The 12,873-nt window shown below is 36.5% G+C and overlaps 1 protein-coding gene across 4 annotated transcripts in view; it reads right to left on the minus strand.

Annotated features, from left to right (window-relative positions):
- The window catches only part of SLC12A6 (solute carrier family 12 member 6), an 85,490-nt gene that overhangs the window by 60,532 nt on the left and 12,085 nt on the right, over nt 1-12,873 (minus strand). Inside the window, exon 1 of one of the 4 annotated variants that reach the window (XM_007087476.3) lies at nt 4,043-5,301. The exons of the other annotated variants lie outside the window; for them this stretch is intronic. Coding sequence (XP_007087538.2) covers nt 4,043-4,166 — 124 coding nt within the window. The 5' untranslated portion in view covers nt 4,167-5,301. Of the gene's footprint in view, nt 1-4,042; nt 5,302-12,873 lie in introns of those variants that run through there. 4 annotated transcript variants of the gene reach the window in all.

Below are 12,873 nucleotides of genomic sequence, written 5' to 3' on the forward strand. Positions count from 1 at the left end.
TTTTTTTAAATCAATACAAAGAAATTCTTCAGTTGTCTATTTCAACTTATTTCAGTGTTAGTCAGTAAAGAAAGTACTAATAGCACTAATAGCAGAACTAATAGCAATCTAACTTCTTGTGGGTTAATAAAATTTAAATTCTATATAACACAATCTCTCTCATAGTATGCTCGCATACCATCTGGATTACTTGACAGTTAATATCTGGACATGCTATTCAATGCCAATATAGGTTCCTTTCTTTTCTGTTACAAGTGTGTTTCTGAACATTTCCTTAGAATCCTATTTCAAAGAAAGGAGAAATCTTCAATCTGCTATCTGTGTATATCAAGTGAAAGTAAATTCAGTAGCTGAAGTCTGCCTAATCTGTAGACACTATAAGAAGATCTGAGGAGTGAGGGGAAGAACAATTATTTCAGAGAAACACTTTAACAAACTCAATAAACATTTAAATACATAATGAATGAAACATTTACACCTGATTAAGTAAATGTAATAAATAGTAAAATTCAATTGCGTTGTTCCTATAAAACCCATTACAGATCTGATGACATATGAAATCCTGTGGACACATGAACATGAAGATATAAAGTAACTTACTCTTAAAAAACTAGCACATAAAATTTACAAGTTTGAATACTGCCTCTGCTACTACTCCCATGTTGCTCGAGGCAAGTACTTACTGTCCAGACAGCCTGGTGTATCTCTAAAAAGGCATTAACACCCACTATTCCCACAGAGTGAGAAGATGAAACTGATAATCCTTCATTAAGTAGTCTCATCTCTTAGCCCTCTTCACCTTATGTCCAATGTGCTAACTGCCTTAAACTTTTGTTTTGCACAGGCTCTCTACCTTCCTCTCATACCTGCTATTGTTTTACTCTTGTAATCTTCTCTAGATCTCCCTTCAAGAATCAGTGGTGTTCTCATCCTCTGAGATACCCATCTAGGGTCCCCTGTAGGCAGTATTATTATTCTCCCCATCTGGTACCCAAAGCTGTTTCTTTTTGCTCTTATTAAACGACTAAATCACAGTAAGTAAAAGATGGCTCTTATTTTTGAATGCTGTGTCACTCATGGAGTAAGCGCTTTATATTCATTTTCCCATGTAATTCACAACCACCATGTAAAGTAGGTACTGTTATTCCTACTATATCCTTTTGTTTTATCAAAGAGCAAAGTAAGGCTTTGAGAAGTTAAATAACTTGCCCAAAAGTCACTCAAGTAATAATTAATACAAATTATCACTACTTTTAATTAGTAATAATTAGTAGGACTGGGATTCAAAGCCAGGTCTCTGGCTCCAAAGCCATTCTGCTGCCTTTGGTGGGGATCTTAAGGCATTTGTAGCCTTAAAAAGAAGGTAAAACACCTGGCATGATATTTGCACTGAACAGGTGTTTAGTGAATTAAAAAGGCAGGAAAAAGGTCTATTCACTCAATAGGCTCTTGTGTGCAATTCACCTGGATCCGGAGATATAAAAATGTCTGACAAAGTCTCTATCCTCAAGAACTACAGTTAGTCTACTGGGGGAAGAGAGACAAGTGTAACAGGTGATTGTAATATGGATTGTAATACGGATGGTTCATACAATTCCTATGGACAGGTTGCTGAGAAAACATAGGATGGGGCACCTAAACTGGATAGGGAAAGAGGAAAGCAGTCAAGAAAGATGTTAGTTGGGAAAGTCTGAGTTTCTGCTTTTCCTTTCAAAACCAATTAAGCAGCGGCGCCTGGGTGGCTTACGTGACATCAGCTCAGGTCATGATCTCACGGCTCATGAGTTTGAACCCCGCATTGGGCTCAGTGCTGACAGCTCAGAGCCTGGAGCCTGCTTCGGATTCTGTGCCTCCCTGTCCTGCTCCCACTCTCTTTCTCTCAAAAATAAATAAACCTTAAAAAACAAAAATTTAAAAAAAAAAACAAAAAACAAAATTAAGCAGGTTCTACTAGATTGGTAGCCAGCATGCCAAGGATTAATGTATTTCTTAGAATTAGTTTAGATTATATCTATACTCGTATTTCTATTTTATCTCAAATTATATGCCTAGTTCAAATAAATCTCACCTCTGAAAAAACACATCGTAAAGAATGATTTGCTTTCTAAATATGTTCCATTTATATGAAACTACGTATTTTTCTCTCCTCACAGATACAGACAGAAAAACATTAAAAAAGTGACTGGTTATACAACTGGCTAGTGTTAGCTTGCCACAAAACCACAATCAATTTAGGAGACTTAACTCAGAAGACCAAGGGGCTAAAACTTACTACATTTCAAGCAACTGCTCCCAAAACACCATCTATCATCAAGAATGTTAGAATCCAAAAACAAAACAAAACCCAAAACAAAAAAACCCTTCTAATTAAGTTTTTCCCATATGTTTCCCTCCTTCCCCTCTAATTTAACCCTACAATAAAGAAAATACAGTTTAGGTAATATATTCCCATCAGTTGTTCACTTACCAAACAACAGTTCATTCAAGTGGACACTTTCGGGCTGTCATGGAAAACGCCAAAATAAAAAGCCTTATTAAATTCAAGTTAGATTATATCTGTAACTTCTTTGCCCAAAGCAATAACTATGAAAAACATAAATTAAACCTATCAATGTCATTTTATTACAAAGTTGGCTGCTATCAAAATTTTTACAGCTCTTCTAGGTGGTTGCTAATAGTTTAAATGATTTCAACGCTGCTGTAATCCGAGGAAAGCAGATTTCACCAAACATGATGGGACCAGTAAGGATGAAATAATAGAGGTGGTGAAGAAAGGAAATAAAAAACAATGAGAAGTCAAATGAGGTACAGATAGACTTCACTTGTTTACATCTTGTGAAATTAATTAAGACAAAAGCAAAGCCAAAAGCCTAAAGGGATTAAAATCTGACGGCAGCAAACGTAAACAACTAAGAAAGTGTAACTTCAAACACACACAATCCAGGGAAGAAAACCTAACTTCTTTGAGCTAAAGTTGCGGAGAATCAAGTTCAAAGTAGGCTAAACTTACTTTCAATTTACCACCCTTGACTATTCAGCAAAATGAAAACAACCTGGCAAACAGTTTCCATAAAATCGTATCTCCCCCAAGTAAATTTTCTCACTAAAAGGAAAAAATAAACAAGAAGAATGTTTTTCGTAGTCCTTTGTTTTTACGTTAGAGATTCTTAAAAATTCATACAGGCGTGGTAAGACAGAAGACAGTAAACAGTTTACAGAAAGGAATTATGATGTCTTACTTGCTATAGGAAAAATTAGATTCATGGAATTTTGAGAGATTATTTATTCCCTTAGCCTTTATTCATATATTAGAGAAGGGTTTTTTTTTTGACAATTTGTGAAATTTATAGACTTAAAAAAATAAAGGGCTTCAAACTACTTCTATCTTTAATATAGTATTAACTAACATTTTAATTGCATGTTTAAAAATTCAAAACCACAATCCCGCCAGCAATTCTAACTGTTACCATTTAGAGAAAATAATAGGGATAATGACATTCATCAAATTTACTAAACCTGATGTTATGCTAGTCACCATAATGACCTACTGTACTTCTTTTATTAAAGAATTCTTAGACCATTTGCTACTGAATTAATGTTTAACTGGTAAACTGAGGCAAAATACTGGATAATCTGAGAAGGCACAAGTGCAGAGTCCACTGTACAAAACTACTGAGCCATGCTTTCCCCCTTTATGTGCTTTTCCAGATATATTTTAAACTCAGCAAAAGGTAAAATTTAAATTTGGCATAATTAACTTTTACTGTGCCTTTCTTTTTGCTTGAAAACTCTTCTCATACACTGCCACCGATTCAATTTCACCTGTAGGTAATGAACACAGAACTCATTGTGGGGAAAATAAACCAGAATGGGAAAAAAAGAGAAGTTATCAGATACACAAAGGAGTGAAACAGCTGACTGAAAAACACCTTAACCACAATACTTTCCCTCCATCCTTAAGGAGATATTTTTAGTATTTTAGTCACCATTTCTTTCAGGAAAGACCCCACAGGTTCCAGAAGCTCCCAAGTTGAGTACTCACCTAGTTCATCTGAATGCTGAATCAGGGCTTTTATTTCTGCTAAGCTGGTCGCCCCCTCTTGGGAGACCGAAGCTGCTGCCCCCTCCTCTGGGTCCTCCACCTTAGTCACGGTAAAGTGTGGCATTGTTACACGTAGAAATCCCGTGCTCGTTCTGTAGTTACACTGCCCTCCACTCTACTTTCCTTACCTACCTCTTCCTTACTGTGCCCCTTTCGCACTCAAATCACTGCCTACGGGAGACGAAGGCTGGGAAGAGGGAAGTACTTTCTGCTCACGTGACCTACAGCCCCAAGGGAGTGGAACGCTGGAAGACACGCCTTCCACAGTGTTTATCATTCACTCGAAAGGATTAGGCACTCCACCCCTTGCTTATGGTTGTTAAACTCAAGAATCCCAAGAACTTCTTAGGCCGCCTTTCCAGAGCTGCCAAAAGCTGCGAGTGGGCAGAATTCATGACCTGCCGCCCCCTGTGCGCTCACCCGCTCGTTTCCTTCACTTAAGTTATTTCCATCCCTATGTGCACGTCGTGATCTCAACCTCTGCCCTCACATTTCACACGAGAAAGATTAGGGAACAGTTCATTGTACAAACTTTCCTCTTTAAAGAGAAACTGGCACCACATAAATTTAGGAAATGAAACAAACTATTTGTAAGCTTCTGTTGTTGCTTTATTTCAAAGCATATGAAAAATAGTAATTTCTTATGGTTCCGATGAGAACACTCATTCAGCAAGTATTCAATGAATGCCTACATATTTTATACAAGGCATAGTTGTAGATACTGTAGTGTATACCACAACTTCCAAGAAAAGACATTAATATTCCCCGAAGTCCAAGTTTGTTTAAAAGAGCAAAATATTTTTAAAGAGTTCAGACTTTTTTTTTTGTACAGAGTTTAAACATCGTGTTTTAAAGAAAAAAAATTCAAGATAATCCCTCTGATTAGGTGGTGTATGGTTCCTTCAACACATGTAACATATTTAAATCTTGGTATATTTTATCAGATAACTGTGTCCAGTGCTCAGTTGATGGCTTTAACTATAGAGTATGAGGTCGATCTCTGCACTGATAAGGGACTTCAGTACATTGAGCCCTGTGGTAACTTCTATGTTGATGATAGAATATAAGGGCTTTGTTGTTAGTAACACCTGACATATAAGGCTGCACTAAATTTAACAAAGAAGGAATGATAGTTTATAATCCTCATTTATTCCTATACCATTTCTAAAAGAAAAGGAAACCAATAGTTGTTAAAGATCTACTTTTGGGGCGCCTGGGTGGCGCAGCCGGTTAAGCGTCCGACTTCAGCCAGGTCACGATCTCGCGGTCCGTGAGTTCGAGCCCCGCGTCAGGCTCTGGGCTGATGGCTCGGAGCCTGGAGCCTGTTTCCGATTCTGTGTCTCCCTCTCTCTCTGCCCCTCCCCCGTTCATGCTCTGTCTCTCTCTGTCCCAAAAATAAATAAAAAACGTTGGAAAAAAAAAAAAAAGATCCACTTTGTACTCTGCATTGCACTAAAAACTTTTCATTATGATTTCATTTAATCATCACAGAAACATTAGGCTAAGCAACTTGCCCAAAGTCACAGAGTTTGTAAACAGCAAAGCCCAACCTAAAAACCTGTTAATACCCTTGTTAGTAAGCAACATAGAAGTTTCACAGAAAGAAAACTCACACACACGCCCCTAAATTTTATTTCATGGGTTCCCATGTAGCACTGATTTGTAATCTTAGCTGCACACTGGAATCACCTGGGGAAATTTACAAAATACTGATGCCTGGGTCCTATCCCAGATACTGTAATTTAATTGCTCTGGAGTAGAGCCTGGGCAATAAGGATTTTAAAAGCTCCCCTATTTCTCACTCTCAGATGGTTCAAACAAGCAGCCAAGATTGCAAGTTACTACTATATGGGGGAAAAAAAAGTTTATCACCTAAGAAGTCTTCGTAACTATTTTATTTTTGAAAGAAAATTAAGTGTGGTAGTGCCTTGGGTGATTTTCCCGTACTTACAACTCAGGAAGCTACTCTACTAATTTATTCAAAGGAACTTAACTACCAAATTGTCAAAAATTTCAATAGTAGATTCTGGGTTCCAAATTCTTCAGTGCCACTGGATATTTCCAATAGGATCTTGCCTTTCATATTTATTATAAAAAGAGAGTTGAACTAGGGCTAATCTACAGTTGATGGATAAGAACATTGACTTGTGTTATACATCTGTGTACAGCTTGTGCATATAAGTCTATGTAAAAATATTATCCTGTCACCTCTCCCCTCTAAAAATATCTGCAAACCAAACAAGTAGGAAGGCAAAACATTCCTGTTGACCTATGATAGGCGTATTTATTTACCAAACTCGATGATTTGATACCACAGTGCTCAGCAATTTTAAAATAGTTCTCTCCTAGAGTGGCCTATAGATAAAAGTGCAATGGCAAAAAAAATTGAAGGCAAAGTTAAAGTAATACAGAAAAAGCTGGGGAGGGGGTGCGGTTCTGGTAAAGCTGAGGGCAGTGCTGTGTAGACAGTGATTAGATAGGGAAGGTAGGATATAAGAAAACGCTATTTAACATACAATAAACTACCACAATGGAGGCACCTGGCTGGTTTAGTTGGAAGAGCCTGTAACTCTTGATCTTGGGGCTGTAATTTGGAGTCCCCCATTGGGCATAGTGACTACTTAAAAAATAAATAAAATAAAAACATCAATAAACTACCACAGTGAAGTACCACTGCATATCCACACTAATGGCTAAAACTGGTAAGACTGGAAGCACCAAATCTGGTGAGAATGTTAAACAAAAGATACTTTTATATATTGGCGTAAATTGGTTCACCCAATTTAGGGAAGTCTAGTACTCTCCCCTATAACTCAGCAATTGCACTTCTAGGTATTTATCCTCCCAAAATGAAAACATATTCCCACAAAAAGACTTGTCCAAGAATATTCATAACAGCTTATTAACAATAACCAAAAACTGGAAACAACCCAGATGTATATCCATAGCAGAATGGGTAAACCAACTATGATGTATTCATACAAAAGATTACTATTCAGATAAAAAAAGGAATGACTCGGTGATACAAGCAACAATCTGAATGTATATCAAAACATCACGCTACATGAAAGTAGCCTTAAGAGTGCACAATAGGGGCGCCTGAGTGGCTCAGTCGGTTAAGCGTCCGACTTCAGCTCAGGTCACGATCTCACGGTCCGCGAGTTCGAGCCCCGCGTCGGGCTCTGGGCTGATGGCTCAGAGCCTGGAGCTTGCTTCCGATTCTGTGTCTCCCTCTCTCTCTCTGCCCCTCCCCCGTTCATGCTGTGTCTCTCTCTGTCTCAAAAATAAATAAACGTGAAAAAAAAATTTTTTTTTAAAAAAGAGTGCACAATATATGAACCCACTATATGAGGTTTTACAACAGGCAAAACTAATCTATGGTGCAAAAACAAACCAGGACAAGGGCTGCCTCTGGGGGAAGGGGGACACAGGAAAACTTCCCAGAGTGATAGTAATATTCTACATCTTGTTAGAGTTTAGGATCCCATAGGTGTATGCATTCATCAAAAGCTGATGTTCACTTAAAATTAGTGTTACTCATTGTATGAAAACTTCACCTAAAAAAAAAAAAAAAAAGCTACAGGGGTGCTGGGTGGCTCAGTTGGTTAAGTGGCCGACTCCTGATTTCAGTTCAGGTCATAAGCTCCAGATCATGAGATCAAGCCCCACATCAGACTCTGTGATGACAGTGCTGAGCCTGCTTGGGACTCTCTCTTCCTCTCTCTCTGCCCCTCCCCTGCTCGCTCTCTCTCTCTCTCTCTCAATCAATCAATCAATCAATAAGTGTATTTTTAAAAAAGCTACAAACAAATACTGAATTCTAATAATATGCATTTTGAAGTATCTGGGAGAGGTGAGCTGATATCTGTAATTTACCATGAAATGCAATAAGATAGATGGATAAATAGGTGTTAGGAAAAGTACAATAAAATGTTAATGATAGATTCTGAGTGGTGGGTGTAAAGGTGTTCACTTATATAAAAGCCTTCCAACTTTCTGTATGTTTGAAAATTTTCATAATAAAACACTGGAAAAAATACAAACAACTGACACCATTATGAAAATAAACATATAAGTCAGAGACTGGGAGAAAATATTCATAAAACATGTACTTGACAAAGGACTTATATCTTAAATATATAAAAATCCTCTACAACTCAATAATAAGAAAAAAAACTCAATACAAAATAAAAAAAAGATTTAAATAGACAATTCACAAAGGAAGTTATATAAATGGCTAATAAGCACTGGAAAAAGTGTTCAACATCATTGGCTTTCAGGAAATGCAAATTAAAATCACCATTAAAACTGTTGGCAAGGATGTAGAGCAAATGTTGGTGGAAATATAAAATAATACAACCACTTTGGAAAAAGGTTTGGCAGCTTTTTATAAATTTTGTCTTTTTTTTTTCATTTGAGAGAAAGAGAGAGAGAGAGAAAGAGCAAGGAAGAGGGGCAGAGGGAGAGGGGAAGAGAGAGAGGCGGGGGAGAGAGAGGGAGAGAGAGAGAGAGAGAGAGAGAGAGAGAGAGAGAGAGAGAGAGAGAGAGAGAGAATGAATTTTAAGCAGGCTCCACGACCACAGGGCTCAATTCCATAACCTTGGGATCATGACCTAAGTTGAAATCAAGGGTTGGACAGATGCTCAACCAACTGAGACACCCAGGTGCCACTTTTACAAATTTCAAACAAGTATGTTTATAAACCTTTATTCATAACAGCCCAAATAGGAAACAGACAAGTTATCCATCAATAAGATAAACAACCTGTAGTATATTCATACAAAAGAGTATTACTCAACAATAACCAGGAACAAACTACTGATACATTCAACAACATGGATGAATCTCAAAAACATTTTAAGTTATATATTACATATTAATCATATGCATACAAAAGTGTTTAGAGTTGAAGCATAACTGATGCCCACAACTTAATTTGAAATGCTTTAAAAATAGATGGATCCAATGGAAGGGATAAATATGTGGTAAAACAAATAGAGCATAATGTTAATTGTAGCATCTGGAGGATAAAGATGGTTGTTTACCAAAAATCTTACAATTTTTCTGTATGTTTGAAAATTTTCTTAATAAAATGTTGGAAAAAATACAATGAATTGAAGTTCACTGAAATCTTTATAAAGATCTTTAGGTGTGAGTATAAAGCAAAGCACTTATGGGTCAAATTCCATTTCACGTAAAATTTAAGCAGTTACATAAATGCTAGTCCTGTACTTTGATTTTATAGTGTTGAATGCTGTTTGAAATGAATCATACAGGTTTGAAATATTTAGTTTTACATTTAAAAAAAACTATAGTTTTTTTCAAATCTTTTTTTTTTTTTTAAGTTTATTTCTTTAGAGATAGAGACATCATGAGCAGGGGAGGAGCAGAGAGAGAGGGAGAAGAGAGAGAATCCCAAGCAGACTCTGCACCGTGAGCACAGAGCCTGACGTGGGCTTGAACCACGAAACTTCGAGATCATGACCTGAGCCGAAACAGAGAGTTGGAAGCTTAACCAACTGAGCCACCCAGGTGCCCCTATGGTATTTTTTAGTAGTAAGACATAAGCCCAGGCTAGGGCAAAAGCACATTTATAATGGCATTACTCCCATAGTGCTTTGTACATTAGGCCAAATATTATACATTATTTATATTACTAGTTTCAGTAAAACTTTTTTGTGACATTATGTTTTTTTTTTTAAAAGCATGCCCATTCTTTAGAAGAATGGATCTACCATGGGTAATATTTTGGAAGTACAATTTACTGTTCTACACTATCCCATTACTTATTTTTAATCAGAGCTAACAACTCATGACAACCAGCATTTTGTTTTATTCAACCCATTTATTAAAAAAACAAAGACAAATTAGATTTAGTGAAAAGACTTGAACAATTAAGGGAAAGTAAGTGGGAAATTATTTTCAACATAAGGATTCTCTTCCAGGTTGTACTATACTGTTATACTACATCACTCAATTTTAGAGCAAATCATATATGCATTTCCTCTTCATTCTCAGAACCTGAGAACTGTATTGTACAAAAGCCACTCACAAATAACCTAGAACCACACTACATCCTGCTGAAGTGATTCTTAAGAATCTAGTAATGCATGCTAAACATGAATTCATGACGCAAGAAAACTTCTCTAAGTAAGCAGCAAGCAAAATCCCTGGAATTAAAAAGCCACATACATTTTGAATACATGAGTTTTACCAAATGTCATTCTGTCCATTCCTGAGAGCAGTTTTTAGATATGATGTTAAGGATTTAGTAACATATTAAATAGTATTCTTTCAAAAAACTTAAAAATGCAACTAGAGCTTGATCAAAGGTACCAGCATGCTATTAAAAAGCTGGAAAAATATAAAATAGAACAATAGCTCCCATGACACACACAATGTAGACTTAACTCATCTGTCTACACCTTTTTACAGAATTCTTTCACAGGAACATAGACACACACACACACACACACACACACACACACACACACACACACACACAAATTTGATGGGGATGGTGTGGAAAGAAAAGAGGATTCTGATTTGGAAAACAGCTTCAAATCTTATGAATCTCTCCTAAACTCTTGTAGTTTGAAGATACCATTCAGAGTGCTTTATCTACTATTGAGATCCAGCCACACTTGAGAGAGCCTTTAAAATTGTAACCAATTGACAGTTTTGTGCTTACAGCATTTGTTTTATTACAAATGGTGTTTTTACAACAAATAGTAAAGAAAGTGGAATCTACTTCCAAGTAGTTGCTTTTTTCCCCCCAAGCAGTTGCTTCTAATGTAGTAAGTTGTTACTTCAAAATATTTAGGATAGACATTCTCATCAAATCGTTGTAACTGCCAGCCAGCAACTAAATATAAATAGAAAATGGCATTATGCTTTAATTTTCTTGATTAAAGTAAATTTATGATGAACTTTGAGCAACAAAGGTTAATTATGTTTTATCCTCGTAAATTCTTCATGAAGTTTACATAGAAGTAAACCCTTCATACTCTTCATTCTATAAATCTTTCTAACAATAAATTCATCTTATTAAGAGATGTTGTTTGACAGGAAAAAGATCTGAATTATAGGATTTCATTAAAATGTCTGAATTACAGAACTTCTAAAAAAGCACAGAATTTCCAAAAATTTTAACTTACCTTCAAATATTAAGAAAAGAAAGAGGTCATGTGTTAGAGCAGGCATTCTTAAGGAAAATATCAGACTTGCATAAAGGACTAACCTACTCCATGACCCCATTCAGTTACTCAGGCTTTAAAGGGCCACTGGTAGGGAAACACTACCTCATGAGGTATCATTCAGAAGGTTAGGCAAACATTCAAAAGAACAGTGCTTTGCAAATGATTGCTGGTAAAGGAATATTTTTCTTTATATTCAGAATTCATTGAGGGCTAAAAATCTTATGAATTACTAGAAAAATATACAAAACACAAGTTCTAATTTTTAGTATTAGATTTGAGATAAAATTGCTCTATCAAACTGCTAAGCAAGTTTTTTAAAACTTTCAATTTCTGAACTTACCTCCTCACACAGGTTAGGTAGACAGCTGATGGACCAGCACCATTTACATACTACACTCCATGGCTGTGTTACAGAATACTGTAAATATTTTACTGGCAGTTCACTACTTAAATTTAGAGCTATAGCTGGAAAAGTATACAGACTCTCATTCTTTTTTTTTTTTTTTTTAATTTTTTTTTCAACGTTTTTTATTTATTTTTGGCACAGAGAGAGACAGAGCATGAACGGGGGAGGGGCAGAGAGAGAGGGAGACACAGAATCGGAAACAGGCTCCAGGCTCTGAGCCATCAGCCCAGAGCCTGACGCGGGGCTCGAACTCACGGACCGCGAGATCGTGACCTGGCTGAAGTCGGACGCTTAGCCGACTGCGCCACCCAGGCGCCCCTACAGACTCTCATTCTTAAGTAGAAAATATATATATACATTTTTCCTTAATATATCAGCAAACCCTCTTTCCTCTTCAGACACTGGAAATAGTGGTTTAAAATATTGAAATGATCCCAAATTCTAAATATTGCCTTATGTAGACAAGTACAGAAAGAATTATAGAGTTAATCAATTACTCTGGTGAAGACCACCTACAATGGATAGTAAGAACTTAAAACCCCTAAATCTCAGAATTACATAAAATTGTCTATGAAAATGGGTTTTTATTAAATGGCATCAGTGATTAATATATAACATATGTTGGGGCTAACAACTGAAAGATAATAAATACCTCAGACATTATTTTCTGATGGATTCATAATATTGCATTGTAAGAAAGACAGAGACTTCTCCAAATCAAAATGTCAGGAAAATCTCATGCTTTATTGAAGCTGAAGAAACCATGCATTATTCAATACATATTTGAGTGACCATTATGTGCCAGGAAATAGGAATACAATGGAGAACAAGACACTGTTCCTGCCCTCAAGGAGCTCACAATCATGTTATCTACCTCACTATATAATAAAAGGCAACATCAGACCAGTTCTGTAAGTACAATATAGTGTAAACATAGAACCTTGAGGGCACAACGCACTACTACCTTGCCCAGTTACTTCTTCAAGGACCTACAGGTGTGAATCTTCACTAAAGAAAAGAACGAAGTAGGAGGATAGTTGATGGCTGGCCAATTTGACAGCTACATCACCCATTTTGGCTGATATTAAAGAAGGCATTATCAAAAGCCTTTGCGTACCCAAGAGTCCTCAGCTTCCACCATTTCCTTCTTCACGATATTACAACTC

Source organism: Panthera tigris, chromosome B3, assembly GCF_018350195.1.
Source record: "Panthera tigris isolate Pti1 chromosome B3, P.tigris_Pti1_mat1.1, whole genome shotgun sequence".
Lineage (NCBI taxonomy): Eukaryota > Metazoa > Chordata > Mammalia > Carnivora > Felidae > Panthera > Panthera tigris.